Consider the following 22,919-nt stretch of genomic DNA (forward strand, 5'->3'; position numbering starts at 1 on the left):
TGGAACTGTGTCGAGCTCAATGGAGTGAGTGTATTGGAACCGAAGTTTTGTCTGAAGGTTAGCTCTGCGTGGGAAATATTCATAAAGAGGATGTCTGGATATGCAGTGTTAACAACAGAAACTGATTCTTTTTTTCTGTCTGCCTCTTTAGGTCTCCAAAAGGTGACGTCCACAGTGAAGGATATGTCTTGGAGGTAGAGTGCTGTTCCTCTGTAAACCAACTTTCAGACAAAAAGGAGATACCTGATTTTATTAAGAAAGTGAGTAAAAAAAAAAAAAGGGGGGGGAAAACCAAAACACAATATGCTTTTATTTGCACAGTAATTACTGCTTCTAGTTGTGTCAGTCTGACAATAGGAATATGTGTACATTTTGTGCTGTTGAAACCCTGCACTAGAATTTGGTGTTTTGTAATTTTAAGTATCTGAAGGGCAATTATACTTATTGAGAGAAACAAGTTTCATCATATTATTATGAAAAATGTGCCCTCTCACAGATGATAGCAACTAAGTTACCACTGTAGAAGACAGTCATATAATGGTGTAAATGTTTTAAGTTGAAATAATACATGTAATTTCCGTTTTTTTGTCAAAATACCCTGTTGGATAGTACTGTAGCTAAAAGGCTGGAAGCCCCCAGGTTATTTAAGTTTTGTTTCAGTATCACATGATGTTAGCAGTTGGAGAAGGTACTGGTAACCTAAATCCCTTTGTCATCCGGAATAGTGTTGCTTTCAGTAAATTTTCGTATGTACTGGGGTATTTGAAGAGACCCCTGCAATTCTTTATTTGTTGACTTCTTTTTAAAATTATTTTGATGCTACAATATTCTGCCAGACTGGAAATTACAAGGTTATGTCCATTTTAGTGAAGACATATTTATTGTACATGTTTGAAATTTTGCAGCATCTGTTATGTCCTATTGCATGTTGTAAAAACTAGCATTAAATACTATATTTACTTAGCCACATGGTGTAAGAATAGTTTGAGTAGGCATACTCCCCTAGCTTTAATCCATATTGCGGTGGTAATAGTTAAGAAAATCTTGTAGAACAAATTTCAGCACAGGCTGTATGAGCTTGATCAGGACTCAGCTTGACAGGCTACACTCATATTCAGTCTCCTTTTTGCTATGAATTGTAAAAACTGGATTAAAAATAGTGCAGCTATTACTGTCTGATCATCGTCATCATATTCAGAGATATATAGATTTTGATATCAGAACAAACTGAAGTTTTCTGAGCGCTTAATAATATTCAAAAGTTTGAGTCCGAATTTTTCGTTAGATTTTATTGTGCTATTGCACTACTATTCTGATGCTATCTTGGATTATTTCAATATATTCACACTTAGGCAAAACTGGTGTAGTTATTGTGTATCAGTTTCAACATGTTTGATTTTGTTCTTCAGTTCTTTGACTCAGAGTAGAAATATAGGCTTATCTGTCACAACTGGTAGCAAAATTTTACATCATTGCAACAGAAAATATCTTTGCATTTGTAACTTCAGATAGAGTACGGCTAACATGAAAACAAAATGACAATCCAGGAGTCATCTTATTTCCATAAATATCCAATTCTGAGACTCTTTAGAATGCTTTTCTAGACATGGAAATGTTTCTGTTGGTAGAAGCCATTTGATTATGGGGTTATGAAGATGCCTTTTGAAAGATAATAATTTGAATTTTAATAGCTAAAATGTATATTTACTGTTTCTCTGTAGGGTGAGTATGTCACTCATCCTCAGATGTTATTTGATGTAGAGGAATTTGAAGTTCTTTGAAGCTGTTTCTGTCAAATGTGTGCTGTGTCACTGTCTATATCTGATTAAACACATTGTGAAAGTCTCAACACTTCTATGTAAATCTAGCTCAGGAAACAGGAGTTGTTTGGGAGTAGGAATTAATAGTCATATTAACTAATTTGTCTGAGCAACAAAAATGTCCATTGCTTTTAAGGGCATATAAAACAGATGTTTACAGACAAAATAAATGAAAAATAAAGGACATTCTTCAAAGAAAGTAGTAACAAAAAGCGTGAGAGACGGCAATTGTTTACTTTCAAAAAAACCCCAACCCTATTATTCTTCTCAAACTGTGGAATACAATTGAAGTTAATTGTGTGTTGTAACTGAACAGGCAAATCCTTGATCACAGAGTTTTTCATAGCAGAGGCTTGTAGCACAGGTTTACCATCTTACTGCATTGCAAATTACTATATTAAAAAAAAGATACCAAATAGAGTAGACATACTATCAAAACAAAATAACAAGTCAAAATTTTATCCAACTTTGAATTTACTAGAAAAAATTCCTCTACCCTAAGAAAATTTTATTAATTTTATTATGCACTGCTGAGCAAGCATTGTTTACATGGAGTTTGAAGAAGGATGCGATTTTAGTAACTTCTTTTCTCAGTTGACTTCTTGTGGCATACATTTTCAATGCAATATTGAATATTAACTGCTTGCTCCTGGCAAACAGAAAACAATTTTGCAATGGCATACAGCATAGATAATATCTTTTTTTCTTCTTCTATAACACCATGTAAGTGTTTAAGAGTAATGAAGTAGAAACAAGGATGTTATTTCACCTGGAGAATGCTTCTGGCTCGCTGAAACAAAGTGCCTCAGTACAATGTTGACTATAAAACATTTAAGAAATGCCAAATAAGACTCTCTTGTCAAACCTGTGTTCTGTTGCTGAGATCCTTCTGCACTTCAGGACTTTGTCCCAATTCTCTCCTCTCTTCTGTACGTTTTTGCCACTACTGCAGTTTCTGACCACAGTAAGAGCTATGGAAGACAGGAGACACTTAAGTATTGGGGACATGATATTGCATAGGATACACTCTTCCCGTACCTTAAAATCACCAAGTTCTGTTTGTTCTTTCATATCAATGTGGATCTAGCGTGGCTCAACCTGTCCTAAAGAGCTCAAAGAGTCCCATGGTGTCTTTGTCATGTAATTCCTGGGCAATGAAAGAAGTAACTTAACTGTTGTGTATGTACTTTAGTGCTGTATTGGTAGTAGCACTCCTGTCTTTAACTCTCAGGCAAAACAGAGATTAAAGATTTGCTCACCTTTTTAATGAGCAAAGCTAACTTCTGAACTTCTGATCACTTTGGCTCAGATCATTCTGAAGTTGTTGCAAGTCAAGAGATGTTACTTCTAAGATACTGTGTTTTGTAACACTTTGACTTGTGTCTCATGTAAAATAGGGTAGCCTTTAATTACTTCCTTACTTGCTCGTTATTTCTGTGTATCCTGTTACCGTTTTTTTCATCTGAGAGTGTTCTCCTGAATCTGCTGAGACAAGTAAGGGAAGGAGAAGCTAGGCTGACATCCCAAGAAAAGAGTTATTTTGGATACGCAGTCGTATATGAATGCCAAATATGTTTCTCATGACCTTTGTTTTCCACATCAGTTACATGCTCTAGAAGAACTGTAACAGGCAGAAGGTTTTACTCCTATGTTCACATCTTTGTAGTGCTGGTAAAAGTTCAGGAAATGGAGGATAATTTCTGTACCGTTTATTCCCAGTTCTGACTTTTTAAAATTTAGGAAGCACATCTTTGTATCCTTGGTTGCCTGCTTAATCATGCCCTGTCAGAAGGAAGTTCTTGCATGCTAAGTTTTTTTCAGTTTGACCCCATTACAAGTTTCATATTTCTTGTCCCTATGGACTGATTATCCTTCCTTGGGGAAGCATAATAAGCATGGAAAAGTGTGGTTTAAAAATGCTGTGGCTTAACTGAAATCCAAATGCAGGCCTCTTCCTTTTTTGTTTTTGACTAGACAAGGACCCCTCCCTGCTGGTCTGTCCTTACTTGACTCAGAAATGAGTCTGATTTCTTCCAACATACCTAAGGCCATGGAGATGAATAATTGGGTTTGCATTTTCAGAAGTGGACCAGTCAGCTTGGAACACGACTGCCATCTTGAAACACCTATGTAATGCTTATCTTGCGATGAAATCTGATGTATGAGACAATGTTTGTCAAGTCTGCTCATTCCCTCTGTTCGTAGTCTTGGTGAAGTTCAGTAAGCATACAAATGCCATTGCCAGCACTAGCTCAAAAGTTGCCAGTAACATGTCACTGCCTTAAGTGGTCCTCTGAACAACTTTGGTAGTCCAAAGTACCCTAGAAATAATCTTGACTCCTGCAGATGTAGTGACTTTGCCCGTAACTTTGTTGATATGTATTTTCTAGTAATAGCATTGCTGGGCCAAGGAAATGACGGTACCTCTCAGACTTAAGTTGAGCGGGACCCCAGGGAGCAATACGCCAACCAAACACATTGCAAAGACGCTGCCACCCACGTACTTGTTCTAGAGTTGGCATGTGAAACAGTGACCACCAGTTCGCACTGGTACAAAAGCAAGTTGTGTAGGGATTGGTCTGTTTTGAAAGAAAGGCCATACAATACTAACACTTGCATGAAGAGCTCACATCCTACATTGCTGAAAGTATCTACCATATTTGAGCCCTTTTGCCAGTTTTATGGAATATATGGTATCAACTGTTATTTACTGGAATTTTTCTAAATGTCTTTTAAAAAAGAAAATGTTATCAGGAATAGAACTGGCATGAGGAATTTGTATGTTTCAAGTGTTAGTTTATGCAATGGAAGGTAATACACATTACTACCAACTAGTTTAAACTGTAGTTGAACTTAGTCTATTCCTGAAAGGCAAGACATGTCCTGGAGGGGTTCAATCCTCCTGCCTGTTATCTACCCTAGCTCCTTTGGAGGGAGTGGCAGGCAGGAGACTGGCTGAGTGGTTGGGTAGGGAACTGCTGCATGCCCACGGTGGATTTCTTGACTCTGTTGCTGCAGTCTTACAAGGATCTCTTCTGTGAAGTCTCTTGATTGCTCTGTTGGTGCCAGGGTTCCTTAGATGGTTATTGTAATCCTAAGCATTACTCTTTACTTGAGATATGTTTTAGCTGGCCTGCTCAGAAATTTCCTGCAGGGTATACAGTCAGAGCAGGTAGCAGTAAAGGATAGAAGAGGGGAAAAATTGAGTCTTTAATATTGCTCAGAGGATCGTTCTTCAAATGACTAAGCAGTACAAATTTACTTCTGTGGCTAGAAAATGACCCCTCTAGAGTACTGTTTATTACCTAGGATTACTTATGTAGATGTGATCTCAACCTCTTTTAAAACCATTTCCATCCTTAAAACAAACCCCCAAAATCCCACCCCAAAACCTTCACCCTCCAGGGTATTTACAAAAGAACAATACAATATTTATTTCTTTAGCACATTGTAATGAAAACCGTTGCTGGGCACTTAGCTGACTGCTTTGTTTTCTGCATGTTTTCAGTGCAAACAGAGCCCCTATTTTATTTTTAAGTATTTGGATCTTAAAAGTAGATACAGTTCTGAAGCAGAAATTGAAACTCAACATCAATGGTTCAGCTGTTTGTGATCTGCTGTGATAATATTTATTAAAGTGCATTTTGTTAACATTTTGTAAGTGTATATATAACAAGAGATGGTAAAAAGAGCATATACTATGTTTTAAACAGCCTGGTGTGAAGGGAAACATCTGTTCCTGGTTAAGCTTCTTTCAACTTGTGTTCTTTTGACTAAGCCCTGTAAGAGTGGTGTTGATATATATCTTCCATGAACATTGCAAAACTATTTTCAGGACTCTCCCAGGAGCCTGGTTGTGCTTTTATAATCCTTTGCCCCCAGCAGCTTTCAGAGTCATCCTCTTGACCAAGATAAAAATAGAAGTTATAAAGTATGTAGTTGATGTTTCTAATGATCCCAATTCTGTCTGGTGGGAAAAACAACTTTTTTTTAATAACAATAAATACAATAATTTTTTATACTGTGCTAAAATAAAATATGGGCAAATTGTTCAAATTGTAATTTTGGCTACAAGTAATAGATGGCTTGATGAAACAATGTGATTTTAAAGAAACACTCTTTGGTTTATATAAAGATAAAAGAAAGTGTTCCCTGCAAATTAAATGTAAAGTCTGTAAGTTTGAGACTGAGTTCTTAATTATTAAAATACTCCTGTTGCCCTGAACCTTTTGGGTTTTTGTTTTCATTGCTTAGGACAGAGATGGATTAATCCAGTGTCCCAGTTTTGAATCACATTAGTGCTAGTTGATCACAAAAAAGTGACTGTTTTCTGATGTTCTGCAAAGAAAACTGAATTGTGTTGATCCAGCTAAAATGGTTGTTATATACAACACTCAACCATCCATCTCTATAAATCTTTATTTTTCCCTTGCTTATGTTCATCCATTAGTGTAGGAGTTTCTCTGAAAAGATTCATGCACAAGACATGGTCTGCATTTTGAAAATTGCTCTCTAGAGCAAGCACTTGGGACAGAGTTTCTACAGCCTTTTTTTTGACAGTGTATATCAAGTATTTGGGTTGAGTGAGCATAATGGGCTGCTCCGTAGCAGGTCTAAAACAATTTTTAGGGAATAAAATGACGTGGTTAAATTCAGGATTTCTTTTCAGAGTTTAGGGCAAGGATGGGAGGATGCAGTTACATTACATGGCTTTTGAGCAGGTACCGCAGTCACTGAACCTGCGTGGCCTATGTCCAACGATGTTCATCCCTTACCAGCTCTGTGAAGGAACAGATGCTAAAATAATAATTTGAGCAGAATCATAGCACTCAAGACCACAGAGGATGAGACAGTGTGGTTTCAAGAACCGTCATCTAGTGAGATATGCTGAAAGAAGCAAATGTTTAGTATGGTTATATTGTTCTCAGGAATGAATGTACAGCTAACACAAGCTGAAGAGGAATTTCAAGTTACTCTCATCCCTGCCTTGGCTCCAGTAGCAGGACACATACATCTTGCTGTAACGTAGGTATCTGTTGGCAGCACTGTCTTAAGAGCCTATCTTCTGTTTTATTCAGCATAGCTCTTAAGTTGCAGTAGCTACTTGCTTCACTACATTTCTCCTTGTTCTGTTTGTAGCTTTCAGTTCCCTTTGGCAGAGTCTACTACCAATCAGCATGTTGTAAAACTGCAAAGCTTGCTTTCTTTCCCCTGTTCAGTACCTTGTTATGCTCTACCACAAATGCAACGAGAGCTTAAAGTGTCAAGTTAATGGTTCTGTTGAATGGGCTGTTTACTGCAGAGTTGGAAAGGCAGCATACATCTTATTTCTTCAAGAAACTGGTTAGGTTTTAGCTTTTAGGTTTGTTTTTGGACTCTATTATCTTCTCTTGGATCTATCAACTTTGTTCTAATAGTCTTATCTAAAGTTCTGGAATGGTAAAATTCTGGTCGAGGTTTTCATTGGAAGTATCAATATAAACACTGTCAACAACACTGTTTAAAGGATGACTCTTTGGTTTGGGATCATGGTAACATTTTTCAAGGCATCCCTCCAGTGTTTTATCCCTGATGACCTATTTTGATGTAACTGACAATGAAAAGACTTGGTAATTTGAAAGCCTGAATGCAGACTGGGATTCGACTTTCTAAAAGCTATGTTTATGTTTACTTATGTTTATATGAACATGAACTATCTATCTCAGATTCAGAATTGGTGAGTGTAAACTGGAAAAGGTTAAAAATGCATGGGAAGCACAAGCTTAATTGACAGAGCATCCTAGTCAGAAAGGTTGCACGGTTTGGAAATCTGCAAGTAATGAAACAGAGTTTCAGAGTGACAGGATGGAGAAATGATTAGCAGTTGCTGCTTTGCTGTTGGATTAGTAGAATTATCTTTTTCTGTAACGTAGTATTAGAGAGGCAAAAATGGCAAAGTCACAAAAGTTTTGAGTTGCTTAGAAAGAACTAAACCCCTCCTTCAGAACATTAAATAACCTTAGTTGGTTTTAAAATAAGCAGTAAACTCTGGATGACTGTTGCTGTCTTCTCATGAAGGAGCATGTGAGAACTCCAGAAAGTATCAGAGGAAAATTAAAAGCCTGTCTTAATTTTAAACATCTGTTTTCAGAAATGAACAAATTAGAAGGGGGATGTGCAGTATTTGTGATGAAACATGTGCTACTAAATATTAATGAAGGAGGACATAGTTGGAAGAACGTAGTCTTGAACATCCTTTTCCAGTTCCAACTCCTGGCATGCAGTACACAGCGTTCTCAAACCACAAGATCATGTTCTTTGCATGAAGATCCCTGGTGCTATGTCTGTTGTCCAAGGAGATTTGCTTGAATCCTAAAAAGAAGGTAGAAGAATACAGTGATCTTGTTTCTGGTGCACATCATGAGATCTAATGCCTCTAACATTGTTTTTTTAAAAACAACCAAATAAACAGACAGACAGACAAGCATTTCTTTTATTGGCTAAGACAGTTTATGCTTGATTTAAATAGATAGCTCTGAGCAAAATTAACCAGCTATTGTTTCAAAGGCCATCTGTTTGGCCATCAGTAGGATTAAGTAGCAGTCTTTCCCTTAGTTCACTGCAGAGCTAACTAAATGCATCTGACCATCAGAAAATCAGTTCATTGCTCCTAGAGAATGTTGTCCTTTCTCCAAGCACATTTTTGTTATATGTGCTCTTCGTAAAGTGTTTCTGTTGTCTGTTTTTATATTAGCAACAGTCCCCTTTACTGTGTTGCTATGACATTCTTTCAGTACATTGTTATATCATGAGCCATATAGCAAACCTGTTAATGAAATGTTCAGTCCTAATGCCTAGGTTTTGAAGGTGGTTTTTTCTAGATCATCAGGAAGTGTAAGCCTTGAGACCATTTAGGACCCCTATAAACTGGAGTGCCCTGATGACATTAGTAAAACTGCTTTTCCTGTAGATGCATCCCAAAAATGTCCAGCTCCTGGTGTATAAGAGTTAAGACAAATTACTAACACTTGTCTTATTAAATCATTTGTTTGAAAATCCTTATCGAAGAGAGAGATCCTCTTTATTAAATTGCTGTGCATTATTTCCTGCGTTTATTGATGTGGGTGGAATACTATCCTCAGCTTGTGGGAAGTGTTTGATTTGCTGTGTGCCATCCCATGGGAGAAATGCACGGAATTTCCCTGTAAGCAATTACTGAAGCTGACAAAAATATATGATTCTGTTCAGCATGGGATCTATATCCCTGAGCTTCTGTATTTATAAGTAGTACCATCATGCTTGCTATGAATAGGAGATTATTACAGAGCTGATAATGCAACAAGAAGTGCAGAATCACAAACAATATGTGGACTGTACAATGAACTTGCCAAGTGTCTTTATTCTAAATAGATTTGAAAAGAAAACCTGTATGTGGCTGTTCAAAATGAGCTTTCGACCTGGAATCTCTGCATTTCTTTCATGGCTGTGGGGCCTATAGTTTAAAAACAAGGAGTTTCCAGAAAAGAGGATTTCATTGTTCAGCCATACTGTTGCCAGGTGTGGTTTTACAGATCTTTAAATTAGACTGTCAGCCATTTCCTAATTAGGTAGGGAGCCTTCAAGAGAGCCAGAAGTATTTAAAAAGATGGGACATAAATTTGCTACATCAACAACGTTTAGTGACACTGCTTTGTGCTGCTGCTGGTTCCTTTTTTCCAAATGCAGTTGCAAAAATAGCGGTTGGTTGGTTCTGAAAGAAATTCACAAATGATAAGAATATGAAGTGCCCCAGCTAAAATTCAATTAAGGTAGTGACATTGGGGCTGGACATGGTGCTTGTTCCTATTTCTGCTAGAGTTAGTGGGAGACTTGATATTTATTTCACAGATAGCAAAGGCTGAATCTGTCATTTTTTCCCCTAAGGGAAACTGCCAGGTTTCTAATCGGGCAAATTATAGGAATGACATTAAATTCTTTAACTGCCTTGGCCCTCTGTACACATGAAATTTCAGCCCTTCTTTAAGCAGGTTCTGTTTTTAAACTGGTGTAAATCCAATTTGTTGCAAGCCAGTTATAAATGCGCTTGGATGTACCCACTTGGGGGGTTATCCAGATTGAAAGAAATGAGTTAAGTTCTGCTTCTGTTGTTGAACAATAACACCTTCTGTGATGGAGACCTGTTCTTGTATTTGTGGTTAATATCACCCAAGCAGCACTTTATGAGGCAATAAAAATGTTTCTGTTCCTAGCTGGGAAAAGAACCAAAGAATTTTTTTTTTATTTTAAATTTTGTTGGAATTTCCCTTTTAAAAATTTTCTAAGATGTAAAGAGGAAGTATGTAGCGTATTTAAAATACAAAAAGGTCAGTAAAACAACTGAAATTATTATGGATCACCTAATGTAAGGGCATTTTTAATCTAGCTTTTTTTCTGATGTGGTAAGTGGTGGACATACAGTTGTTCTGCTTTTTATGCTCTTTCCTCTCATTTAGTCATACAATGTAGTATGAAAAGGACCTTTGTTAGTACTCTTTATTAGTAATCTAAACCGACACATAAAGACAAGTAATTGTAGTATTTATCTGATCTGGAATATGTTCTGGGTGACCCTGTCAGAGTAGCATCATGTTCTTCCTATTCAGTTCAGCTTTACCCCTGCTTTCTCCCAGGCGTTGCCCTCTTACTGATTCCCAATACTGCATCTGCTAAGATATTTTTCCAAAAGGCTGGAACAGACACATCTGTCTATGTGTACCAGCGCAGGATGCCTCGAATGGTCCAAAAACCACAGGTGGCTGGTAGAAACAGTCCTTCTGTCCTGTGTAGCTCCTGGGCACAACCTGTCCAGGTACCAAGGTTTGGGCTTGTTTAAGTGTGGGGTTTTCTAATTATAATTCAAATATTCAATATTTCAAATACATCAAACAGGAATGTGAATGTATATTGGATGGCATAATTCATTCTGGATGTGAAGGCAACTAAAATTTTCTACTGTTTAAGCTCTCAACAGGATGCTGAAAAATCAAATTGCCTTTGTTTTGTAGTTTGAAGATGTTCATACTTTATTTATGATGAGAGCTAGCTTCTTCATGGTTTTGTGAAAAGTTGGAAGGAAAGACTTGTTTGCATATGCTGATAAATCACTTTGCCGTTCTGCAGCTTACATTGCACTGTTAATGTAACATTTCCTGCTAAATTGGCTTTATTGAAAATAATGAGATGTAATTGGGAAAATTTGAAATACAGGTTTAAATAAGATTTTTTTTTATGCTGTATACTACCTATTAACTTGTTGGGAAAGGGCCTTGAAGATACAGTCTCTTTTTCCAGTCTTTCTGCTAAACTGTTAGGCTAACATGGCTTAGACTATCATTCAGTCCTTAGTTCCTCCTCTTTCCATTCTGAGAACAAGAGCCTCAGAACAAAAACCTCAGGATCAGGTATTCCTTAGGACAGACACATTTTTTCTGAGTAAGCCAATACTGTAAAACATAGCTACATTAGCTGTGAAAGCTGTCCTCATCCAAATCACAGTGTGGGAGAGTCTGGTATAGGTTGACAAGCCAGGACCATGTATGTACTATCCTCAAACTCTTTAACAGTTGCATACTAGTTAAATTTCTATAATTAGCTGCCCTGCAACCTACTAAACAAATACAGTGGTGTGTCTGTAGATTAGTGATAAGAGATGAACTGAATTTGTAACTCTATTGTTGACTGTATAAAAAAATATTTGTAAAGGTAAAATGGGGTCAGGACCATTAAGCATATTATGAATGCATCTGTCATTGACATTCACTTAAACCTTTTTGAGCAAGCTAATTACATGCTAACTTTCTTTGTAGAGAGATACTCATTTGATCAGGATACTGCTAGTAGTATTTTTATTTGGAGGTTGTTGTCCTCTTTAGCAATGAACTTTAGTTAAGTCAGCATCCCATGTTTGCCAGGCTAAACACCTGTGAAGACCATTGCTTTGTTTCCTGGAGACCTCTGTTTAAGTTCCTGTGATCACAAAATCAAGAGTTAATTTAACATGGAAAATATAATAGTGGTTTGAAAGAGGAAGTTCTTGTTGTTGATCAGGTATCATCTGTAGGTTTGTGTGTTCAGAACAGTAACACGTTACCAGGAAGTAGATGATTCATTTAAAGAAAAATAAGTTCTGGGTAGGAAAGATGCAGAAGTGAGCTTCCTCTTAAATTGAGAAAAAAAAAGAAAAAAGCCTGAACTGTTTCATGTAAGTTTATACTAAATTGAGCCTTGGAGAATTACTAAGACACTTTAACTCTCTGGAATTACATGGTATGCAGAGAAAGTGAAATTATTTCTCCATTCTCAAGGAATTTCATTTTGAAATATTTATGTGTGTTTAGAGTTTATATTATATGAAAAGTATACGTTCTTTCAGTGGGTGATTTTGATAAATGAATCAGCAGACACTCGTATGTTTTCATAGAAGTCTGGCTCTCACTGCAGCTTCTCCTGGGTTTGAGGGGTGTTAGGCTGGTGACTCGAATGGATGGTGCATCTGTAGTGCTGAGTCTGCCTAAAAGAGATTTCTCTTTCTGATTCGTCTCAAACCTTCCTTAGTTAATTCTGGCTTTATTTAATTGTCATTAATACTAGCCCAATGTTTTTTTCTTACGATCTTTTGTGATTTGATTCCTTCATTTTCCTCCTTTACCTAAAGTGTAAAGGATTAATAATAGTGCCCCTTAGTTTCCATTTTTCTTCTTCTTAGCTCATCTCACAATGCCTTCTTCTATTCCAAGTTCTGTACCTTCCCAAAAGTGATGTATTAAAATGTTTTTTTTTATTATGTGAAAGTTTGCCATTTGTGTCTCAATCCAAAATAAGACAAACAACAACTGTTGTTATAATGATGCATATAACGGAGAATTAATAACCTTTTCCTTGCATAAGTATCATAATCACACATGTAATACAGCAGAAGATGTAATACTAAGTCCCTGGATTCATAAGGTTGATACTATAAGTTTTTGTGAGTAATACCACTTCTGGTAATTTAGCATAAATGAACTTTTCAAACAGATACTTTATCCCCTGTGAAGAAATATGTAAGCATTTTCTCTCTCTCTTTTTTCCCCTTTTTTCTTTTTTTCTGCACTTTCACATTATTTCAGACAATTTAGGGAACTTTCCATCCTGCTTCTCTAGAATGTAACTTTTTATGTAAATGTAACATGACAATTTCTCGTGGTAGTGGACAAAAGTAGCAAAACGACACGCTAGCTGCCTTGAAGGGTGTTATTTTCTGCATTTCTATTTAGCTAAGACAGCTTGACAGTTAAAAATCTAATCTTCTTCGACTTGTAGATTCAAGATGCTGCAAGTCAAGGCTTGAAATTTGTTGGAATTATACCTCAGTACCATTCCCAAAAGAACTGTCTTGTCAACGCCTCCCTGACACCCGCCAGTAACAACTCTGTGCAATCAAGAGATAATAAAAATGTTTCAAATTACCCTGAGGATCATGCTTCACTGGATGGCGAAAAAATAGATGGCATTAATGGATGTAATACTCCAGCACCGAGTGAAGAAAGTGCTGACCAATGTGCCACATCCAGGGAGGGCTGGAGAGGTGAAGGACAGGCTACTGAAGAGCTGAACCTCAAGTCTGTGAAGGGAAATGAAGAACAGTTTCAACATGCGAACCCAAGTGTAAGAGAAGCAGCAGACAAACCAAATGGACTTGCAGAGAATGAAACACCAGCACAATGCTTAAAACCACTTACTGGCAGTAAGTATTGTAGTGACCTCTCATACATAAAAGCCAAGTTGAAATTGCCTCAATTATGTTCCCAGCTTCTTTGAGGGGTGGGGATGCAGGGAGGACCTTACCACTGTAATAGGGAAGAAAAGGTGCACCAAATGAGCCACTTAACCTGATTTCAACATGGTTACACAGTTCACAATGACTAAGTCAGATGTCAAATGAAGAGATGATATAAGCGGGTGCAATTTTATTATGGCCCATTTGTATGCCTGAGTGTAAAGACTTATTTTTGTCAGTTCAGCTGAATTGGTTCTTTTCTGTATTTGTTGTGATACCCTGAGAGCTCTTGATCTTTGTATCCATTTTGTCCATTTGAATAAAAAGCCCTGCTAATCTGCCTGACAAGGTTTTGCAGCAATAGAAGGAATAAGTCGCAAAGCCTTATCACAGTTAGCCCCTTTGTAGCAGGTGAACAGATAGCTGAAATTAAACCACATCAGGAACAGCAAGAATATATGTGATCTGGACTCTGAAGTCTCCTAGTATCCTATAGTCAGGCTGGGGTCAATGGTACAGTCAGAATTATAATTATTGGAAAGCAGCAGTTATTTTGTTAATGGCTCAGGTCCTGTTGGTAATGATGCTCCTAATAATTTGCCTTCCAATTCTCATATTTTTGTAAGATTATTCTTCATATGCCAATTTTCTTTCTTTCATTTCTTTGACATAATTCTCCTCAGGTGTGCTTTCCACTTTTAAATGTCATTTTATGCCATCATAAAACACAAGTCTCAGATGAGGTCTCAAAATACCCTCCTTAAGCTGTTTGTTGCTCAGAGGTTACTTCAGTAGTAGGAATTGTGATTTAAAATACGATGTAGACCAGAGTAATTTAGAAAAGGAAAAATCATCAGAAAAAAATATTCTTGCCCCATTTCCAGTTTAAACCTCAAAATTTTTTTCTTTCCTATATTTGCTTAAATCCTAGAAAACAGTGTTTACACTCATTTTTCTTACCACTTTGCTTACTTTCCTTACAAGCTACAAATCTATGTAAGGAAATTCCATCTCCATTCCTTTCACCTGGTACTGTCCTTGACTTTAATTTATTCTTACTCTTTGTCTTACATAGATTCAGTCAAACAATCCTACCCCTTTGGGGATTTTGTATGTAGGACTGAAAATGACTTTGCATTGTACCCGCTTTGGACTATTGTCTTGGTTTCCGTTGCATTTTGGTGTAATTAGCTTTTTGCCATCAGATTTGGATCACACTCTAGCAACCTTTCACCATACTTTCTTCAGTTTTTGTTGGGCAAAGAGGCAGCCAGATTTGGTCAAAACATACCTATTATTTGAATAATTTGTTCTGGTTTACACTAGAATCTTACGCGTTATAAAACCTCTCAGTTTTGCAGTTCTAGATTAGTTATCTCCAAGTCTAATCAGACCAGTTCTTTCTCTTTTCATATACACTGTCTTTAAGAGAGTTAACCTAGCAAGTTTTACCATCTTTTTCATGCTATTCTTCTCCATACTGAACAGTGGAAATCTTTTGCTACAAGTAACCATGTTCTTGGTATTTCTGTGTAATGTGAAGCTGATCACCTCCAATCTTCCCAACTTCCATCTGTAACACCCCAGGATTTCATTACAGCTGCTGATTTGCCAGATAAGGGGTTTTATTTTTAAAAAGCCTTTAGTTTCCTTATTTATCTTTCGTTCTCTGAATGCTTTTTGGCTTTTTTTATTTCTTACATTTTTTTTAATTGGTGAGTTATGCAAATACTTTCCAAGACTGAAGGTCTGAGAAGGCAGTTTTATGTGACTGTTCACCTATAGTAGGATTTTTCCCAAATCTATTGTCTGTACAACATTGCTGATTTCTTTATTACTCTTGTATGAATTTCTGTTATTATAGCACTCCTTTTTCCTCCTACGGAAAATGTATTTCAGTCTTTGGCACCAGTTCTCCATCCTTCCTTGGAACATGAAGGCAGAAAGCATCAAGTGGTTTGTTTTTTTTTCAGTTAGCCTACTTATTCCATAGGAAGGTACCACTCTTGAACTCCTTCTTATATAAAACTTCAGGAAAAAAATATGTTCTTACTGTTTGTGGAATCTTAATTTTGTTCTTTATTTTAGGTTTTATACTATTCAAGTGTTATTTTTATGCTGCTTCAATTTTTTTGTGAATATTTTGTAGTGCTCATTCCCCTTCCCTTTTATTAAAGGGCTCTTCAAAGCAGTGTTGAAAATTATTTGCCTGTGAACAAGGCACAGGTATTCCAATGGTACATCCAAAAGTGCTGTGTTACCTAGAACCAAACTGAAGGTATCTTTATCCATGCTTGAGTGGTCAGGATTGCTCATGAAAACTGTTGTCAACAGTGACTTGAACAGTGGTTAGGAATGGTGTACTATACATTCAGTAATGGTGACAAACCAAGTCAACCACTGAAAGACTCCCACACACTTTAAATGCATGTTGTCAACAGACCAGTGTCAAATCCAAATTATCATCTCCCTATGGTTTTCCAGTTCCATGATTTGCTATTGTTAATTAATATAATGTTATCATATACACCAAAAAGATCTCAGTTTCCAACATGAGTCTATTTTGGGGGTCAGAATCAAAACGATCATAGAAGTTTTCTGTGTATGCTCTTCTGAGTTAGGATTATGATACTTCTTTCTAAACAAGTGGTAAACAACAAGAGGATTCAGGTTAACAGTTTATTCCTTTCTACTCTATTTGAATCATGGTTCATGTCTTGAGATCTTTAGGTCTCTTTTTCGTGTTTGGTTGTATCATGAGCTTCCTGCTTTCCAAGTGCTGCCAGCCTGTCTCTGAGCATCTCCCTTCCAATATTTTTTTCAATTTACACACTGCTTCTTGCTCAGTGACGTTTGTTAGAGAGCAACTTTAACATTTCTCTTGACATCTCCTTCTTTACTTTAATACTTGAGATTGGAATATAATAACTTGGAATCAAGAGGAGCTTATTGAAAGAATGAATTTCATATAATGTCTTTACCTCTTACATTAATTTATTTGGGGAGAATTTTTGGCATTTGGAGGTCAATAGAAATTTTACCATTGATTTCCATGTCCATTAAGAAGTAAAGTATTAATGTCCAAACATTTTTTATTGGTAATTCTATTGATGGTTGTACCCTTCTGAGAATTTGGAAGGTCTGTCTGCACTTAAACTTGCTTCCAATTTTAGGGCTGTGAAAGCTCAGCTTTGCTGTCAACAATTACTTTCTTGTGATGGTAAGCCTACATTAACTGCTCCTATGATATAGTAGAGGAGATATGGAGCAGAGTCTAGAAAATGTTCTAATTTGTAAGACCCTTCACAATTCCACTTTTAAAACTCATGTACTGTTGTGTTAATGTCTCACCTTGGCTCAGACCCAGAGTAAATCAACTAACCAGCTAGCATAGTCTCTACAGTAATGCTTCATTGCATTTTCTTCAGATGAGACTACTACTTGGCTGGTTCTATGCCATTGTGTTATCAAAACCAAGTTATTTAATACTTTAGTTTAACGGCCATGATCTATGGAATGCAGTTTCTCCTAAATTTGCAGTCAGGTTTTATATTTGCACTGTCCTCAGTGTCACAGTTCTTTTAACAATTCATTCAGTAGAAGAATAAAGGTACTCTGTGCATTAATTTTTAGTGATTTTTTGACTGCTACAGTACTTAAAGCAGTTTGTGGAGCATGTTTTCCTATCGTAGTTTACACTGTTAACTCCAGTAAGGGGGTTGTCCATTAGTACTCAGGTATTACTGTCTTTAAATGTTTTATTATTAACAGTGAATCCACAATTAGTAACAAATACCATAACAGCAATCAAAATATTGTATTGGGTTTTGGGACCCTACTGCGTTGGACACTGCAGAAGTGTATTAGAGGTAACCACATCCCAAAGTATATTTTGCAATTGCACAATGAAATCAGGCAAGGGCAGACAGTGGTTTATACATTGTTTTAGCTGAAATGTCATGAAATGGTTGTTGCATTACTCCATTTTTTTTACTTTTTGGTAGAAGCAGAGATCTTCGCTCTCTTCAACAAGCCAAAAACCCCACAAAGATGCAGTCGGTATTATACAGTGACTATCCCTATGAGGATCTCCAGGAATGGGCAGACTGTCAGCAGCTTAGAAGCAAATTGGCTGGAGCACATGACAGATCACTTCAGGAAAGGAGGCTCATTGGTAAATGCCATCTTCGGCCTTGGAATGGTAAATGGTATGGAAATTACAGAAAGCATTATGCTGTGATTATTTTCCTTTCTCCTCTAATAGAGGTCATTATCTTTGAAGAGAAGACATTTGGGAGGTGCTTTAATATACGCTTGGGGCAGATTTGGTTTAGATCAGCCTATTTCAGTGAAATGGAATGAAAGCACAGGAAATATTTTGGCATCTGAATAAGGAAAACAGATTATGTATTGTATTTTATAAACATACTAGAGATGATCCTGAAATTGCAGAAATATACAGAGTTAATAAACAGTACCAAGTAAAATGAATTAAACTATTAAGATTGTAAAGCAGATGACATAAATGGAAGAGTGGCTTTCTTCTTAGCTGTCCAGACACAAACCGCATCTGGGTCTGATTGCAGATCAGTGGAAGGACCCTCCAGTTTCATCTGGCCAACATGTAGTCAGTTACTCCCAGTTCTTGCAGAGACCCTTTCCACCTTGATGACACAATGTTGTACAAAATGGTCTTCTATGTTTGATTTATCCTAGCTAGTGTATTAATACAAATGATGGATAAACATTGGTCTTAAATTGAGAAGAATAAAACCCAGATTTCTGCACGTTGTGAAAATGTGGCACTGATAATAACTGTAGCCAGCCGTGGCCACCATGGCTTTGAAGACAAGCCTGCTGCACAATTAAAGGCTTTGGTGCATAGTAGGGGTCTGAGAGACATAACCAAGGGATTATGAGTACAATCCAAGGGAAGTACTTGAACATAAAAATGTTGAAGTTACAGCCAGATTAATTTTACTGGAAAATTATGTGACTAGTACACTTTATGGTTAAAGTGCTTATGGCTGGATCTTTCACCTAATTTTGGTTTGTTTTGCATTCTTCAAAAGGAATGCGGTAACCCATAGATTGGGCACTGCTACTGGGATTAGTGGGTTTGTGCCTCAAAATTATAGGGGAACTGCTTCCAGAGCATCTTCTTCCCATTTTGCTGCTGTTCGGAGTTCCAGGACCCATGATAAAACACAGTAATATGAGTTGGTTCTGGTAAAAGTCAATCAGGAAATTAACAGGCAATCCTAATTTTTCATTTTGCAAGAAAGTAGCAAAAAAGGAAGGTCTAAAGTTCAGTTGATGGAATGCTTTCTCACAACTTCCTGGAAAGCCTTGTAATTGCTAGTTAACTTGCTTAAAAACAAATGGTCATTTACTTTATGTGTATAAATTGGAATTCATAGAGGCAAACCTAATTGGCTCTATCAGGCTCAGTGTTTTCTTTAATAAAAACTGCTTATCAGTGCACTATAAAATGCTTTAAAACCAGCATTTTTTCTGTTATTTAAACTTCTAAAGTTCATTTACATAACAGAGGCCTGGGGGAAGTTCATGTACTTGAATACCAGAGTGAGGAGTACTGGATAACTGCCTGCAGACATAGATATTTGAATTATGACATTAAAGTTTCAATGCAAAGAGGACAACAAATTATGTAAAAGTGGACAGATTCAGGATTAAGTTAGAGATTGAAGATGAACAGTTAATAAACATTTTTATTAACATTTTACAGTTACAGGAAGAACAGGTTTAGAAGTCAAAAGCACAGAGTTAAGGTTTCTAGAAGTATATTAATTAGAACAGTTACATTAAAACACTATGAACATGCCCATGCTATTAGAAGAACATTTGCTAAGAACATCTGTAAGTTGCTCTCAGTTGCAGTTAAGTGTTTATGATTTAGATCCTAAAATTTTCCTATGCTGCAGAGAAATGGAACAGCTTTTTCACTCATATGCCAGCCAGTATGAAACAACCCAGGGGAGGGAGGAGGGAGAAAAGAGGGGGTGGAGGGCTTCTCAGCTCTTTACTTTTTTCTAGCCTTTTATGGCAGCCTGTCCAGCTCTTCATAGCTGGTCTCCTTATTCACTGATTAATCCTCTTCCAAATTAAGGTAATATTAGCATACTTTCTTTAATTGGTTATTTCACATTTCTTTGTTCTGGGGGCTGTTTTTCTCTTTTGCTTAAAGTACGAATTCATTACTTTGCTTATTAGTCTTAAAAGCAGGGTCATTATCATCTTCTTTTCCCCCTTGTCCTTAGAATGCCCAATGAAGTGAATATTTCCAGATTGTCAGTAGTCATAAATCTGTTCCTTCCTTCTGCCAACAGTTTAATAATTAGTCTTTAAAAGAGTTTTAGAGTTCACTGATAACAATTGTTTCTTTTTGCTTTTTTTGTACCGGATAATTATAAACAGAAATATAACACAATTGCAAATTACCATATGTACACCACGCAGCGTTACACCATATATTAAATGTATTCAGATTTTGCTAGTAAGTTAGAAGCAGCAGCTTGCTTGGTCCTTAAATGTTCTCATGTTGACAAACAACAGTTACGTGAATTTGGAGTTCGGTTACTTGCTGGTGTTTTTCATCCAACTCATGTCATTGCTAATTGTGCCTGTAGTCCCAGGTGTAAAGTGATCCTGCCTAGTGATCTAAAGTGATCATAGGACTTCACCCTTGCCCTCTTCTAGTGAGAAGTGGAGCCTGTAGCAGCAAGCTACAGATTAATACCATTGCAAATGGGAAGGATGTAATAGGTGGGGTCTCCTCCTTTCCTATAACAACAAGTCTCCAATCAGCAGTGTGAGAAGGTGAGAGTGAGAAGGGAGGAAGAGTCAAAGCTAAGATTATATTTTGATGCCTTAACAGAGTAATCACAAGCCTGCTGTCTTTAGCTGTTTTGAACTGCAGGTCTTTAAATGCCTGGCATTCTTCTATTTGTTTCACCATTCTGTCTGTGGATTTCCAGCCTTTCAAACTTAGAAAAAGCCAGCCAACCAACCAGAAAACATGGGCAATACTTAAAGACAAGGCAAATGAAACAAAATGTGAGTTGCTTGGAAGAGGAAAGTAGGCAGGTTTTTAGAGGGTCAGATTGATTGTCTGTGTTATATTCGCACTGCCTCAGACAAAGATGAACCAGATTTGGCCAATTACAGTCACCTTATCCACTGCATTGGCTGGGATTTTTATCATCCATATGGAATTATTTTCTCTGTGTGTACTGAAGGTGAAAAGAGTCAGGAGGAGGGAGGAATATAAATATGAAGCAAAGGCCAAAATTCAAGTCACATGCCACATAAAGCCACAGATGGCTAGTTTTCCTCTTTGAGAGCAACAGCAGCCTAAAGGTTAGTTTCCTAGATAAGGGGCATTTGTAGTTCAAAGACAATGAGGGGAAGATTGTTGCCCACTAGGAAAGCTGTCATGATAAAGTAAGAAATCTTTTCCGATATACTTCTTGTAAATCAGAAGCAAGAACATCAAAATAGCTTTTTGTCAACTGAGCTACATCAAATATTTATACAACCCTGTGAAAATAGCTTTTTGTGCACAGTAGGATACCTTAATAAAAAATGCACTGGTAATGGAACATTTTCAGAGAAAGGATAGTGATTGTAACCTTTACGCTCAGAACCTTTTCTTTAAGAAAGAGTGAAGTTACGTCGGTTCAAGAGTAGAGATTGGGAAATGATACCTCAAACAGCAAAGTCAAAATGGTTTGTTTTATTGGCATTCCTTACTGCCCTATTGCAAATGAACTAACATTTGGAATTATTAAAGACCTTTTTAATGTAGGCTAAGTTCCAGGAGCTAAATCTTATTAAACAAGAGATTACCAAAAGACAGTACAACTGCATCAGAATCAGGAAATACCTTGGATGAGAAACAGTGGAAACTGGAAAGACCAACTCACCATCTAAAGCTTTAGATGGCGGATCTTTGTAGACAAGTTAGGTAAGTTTCAGCTGAATAAATGTAGGCATCTGCCCTGCAGGTATCTGCGTGTGAGGCGTCACTCAAAAGTGCCATTATGATCAATGGAGATCTAGGCCTAGACCAATATGGTCAGTAGGATTTGTGTTGTGATCCACCTCATCCTACATCAGATATGTGAAAGATTCAGATAGACTGGCATGGATGATTTAGTGACAGCAGAACTAGGTAAGACTGAGATATTCAGTGCCTCCTTTGCCTTAGTCTTCACTGACACAGGCTTCCAGGCCTCTGAGCTTAGAGGCAAGGTTCAATGAGGTGCAGGACTAGCAGCAGTGGATGAAGATCAAGACAGGGATTGCTTCAGTTCCTGAGACCAAATGGTATACATCTAAGGGTGCTGAGAGAGCTGGTTAATGTCATAACAAAGCCATTCTTAGTCATCTTTGAAAGGTCAGGGGAGGTTTCCAACACATGAGAAAGGCAAAGGTTGCACGCATCTTTAAAAAAAGGCCAAAAGGACAATCCAGGGACATACAGGGTGGCCAGCATCACTTCATTCCCAGGTAAATCATTGAGTTAGTCTTCTTGGAACACATTTCTGGACACATGAAGGAGAAAAAAGTGATTGGGAACAGTCAGCATGGATTTAACAAGAGTAAATCATACTTCACAAAACTGATTGTCTTCTGTGATGAAATGACTGTGGATGAAGAGAAAGCAGTAGATGTCATTTTAGTTTGACAGAGGCTCCCACAGTATTTTTGTATCCAAGTTAGATGGATAGATTGGATGACAACTAGACAGGTAAAAAACTGGTTGCATGGCTAGGCTCAGAGGGTCATGGTTAATAGGTCACACTTTACCTGGAGTAACAAGTGGAGCACCACAGAGATCTATCCTGGGACCTGTTGTGTTTAACAACTTTATCAATGATGCAGAGGAGGCAACAGGGCTTAGTTTTGTCAAATTTGCAGTTGATACCATACTCAGGGGTGCAGTTGATGGGCTTCAGAACTGGGCTGCTGTCCAGAGGGACCTGGGCAGGCTGGAAGAAGATACCAGCAGGAGCTTTTTGAAATTCCATGAGGACAAATCCCCACCTCTGGGAATGGAGAGGCCTTTTCACTAATCCAGGCAGAGGACTGCCTGGCTGGGTAGCAGCTCTGTTGAAAAGGTCCTGGGAGATATTAGTAGGCAGCAAGCTGAAGATAAACCAGCAGTATGCCCTGGCAGTAGAGAAGGCAACAGCATACCAGGTTGTAATGACAAGAATATAGCCAGTAGATGAAAGACAGTGATTATCTTCCTCTAACTGGTGCTCATTAGATTGCATCTAGACCACATACTGTGTCCA

General features: G+C 37.3%; 1 protein-coding gene across 2 annotated transcripts in view; it reads left to right on the plus strand.

The window, feature by feature from the left end:
* Positions 1 to 22,919, plus strand: part of RFTN1 (raftlin, lipid raft linker 1) — a 97,407-nt gene that overhangs the window by 50,749 nt on the left and 23,739 nt on the right. For both annotated transcript variants that reach the window (XM_049797956.1, XM_049797957.1), the window contains exons 4-6: positions 152 to 260; positions 13,140 to 13,563; positions 17,601 to 17,804. In XM_049797956.1, the coding sequence (XP_049653913.1) occupies positions 152 to 260; positions 13,140 to 13,563; positions 17,601 to 17,804 (737 nt within the window). The remainder of the gene's footprint in view (positions 1 to 151; positions 261 to 13,139; positions 13,564 to 17,600; positions 17,805 to 22,919) is intronic.

This window comes from Accipiter gentilis, chromosome 4 (assembly GCF_929443795.1).
Source record: "Accipiter gentilis chromosome 4, bAccGen1.1, whole genome shotgun sequence".
NCBI classification, from domain to species: Eukaryota; Metazoa; Chordata; class Aves; order Accipitriformes; family Accipitridae; genus Astur; species Astur gentilis.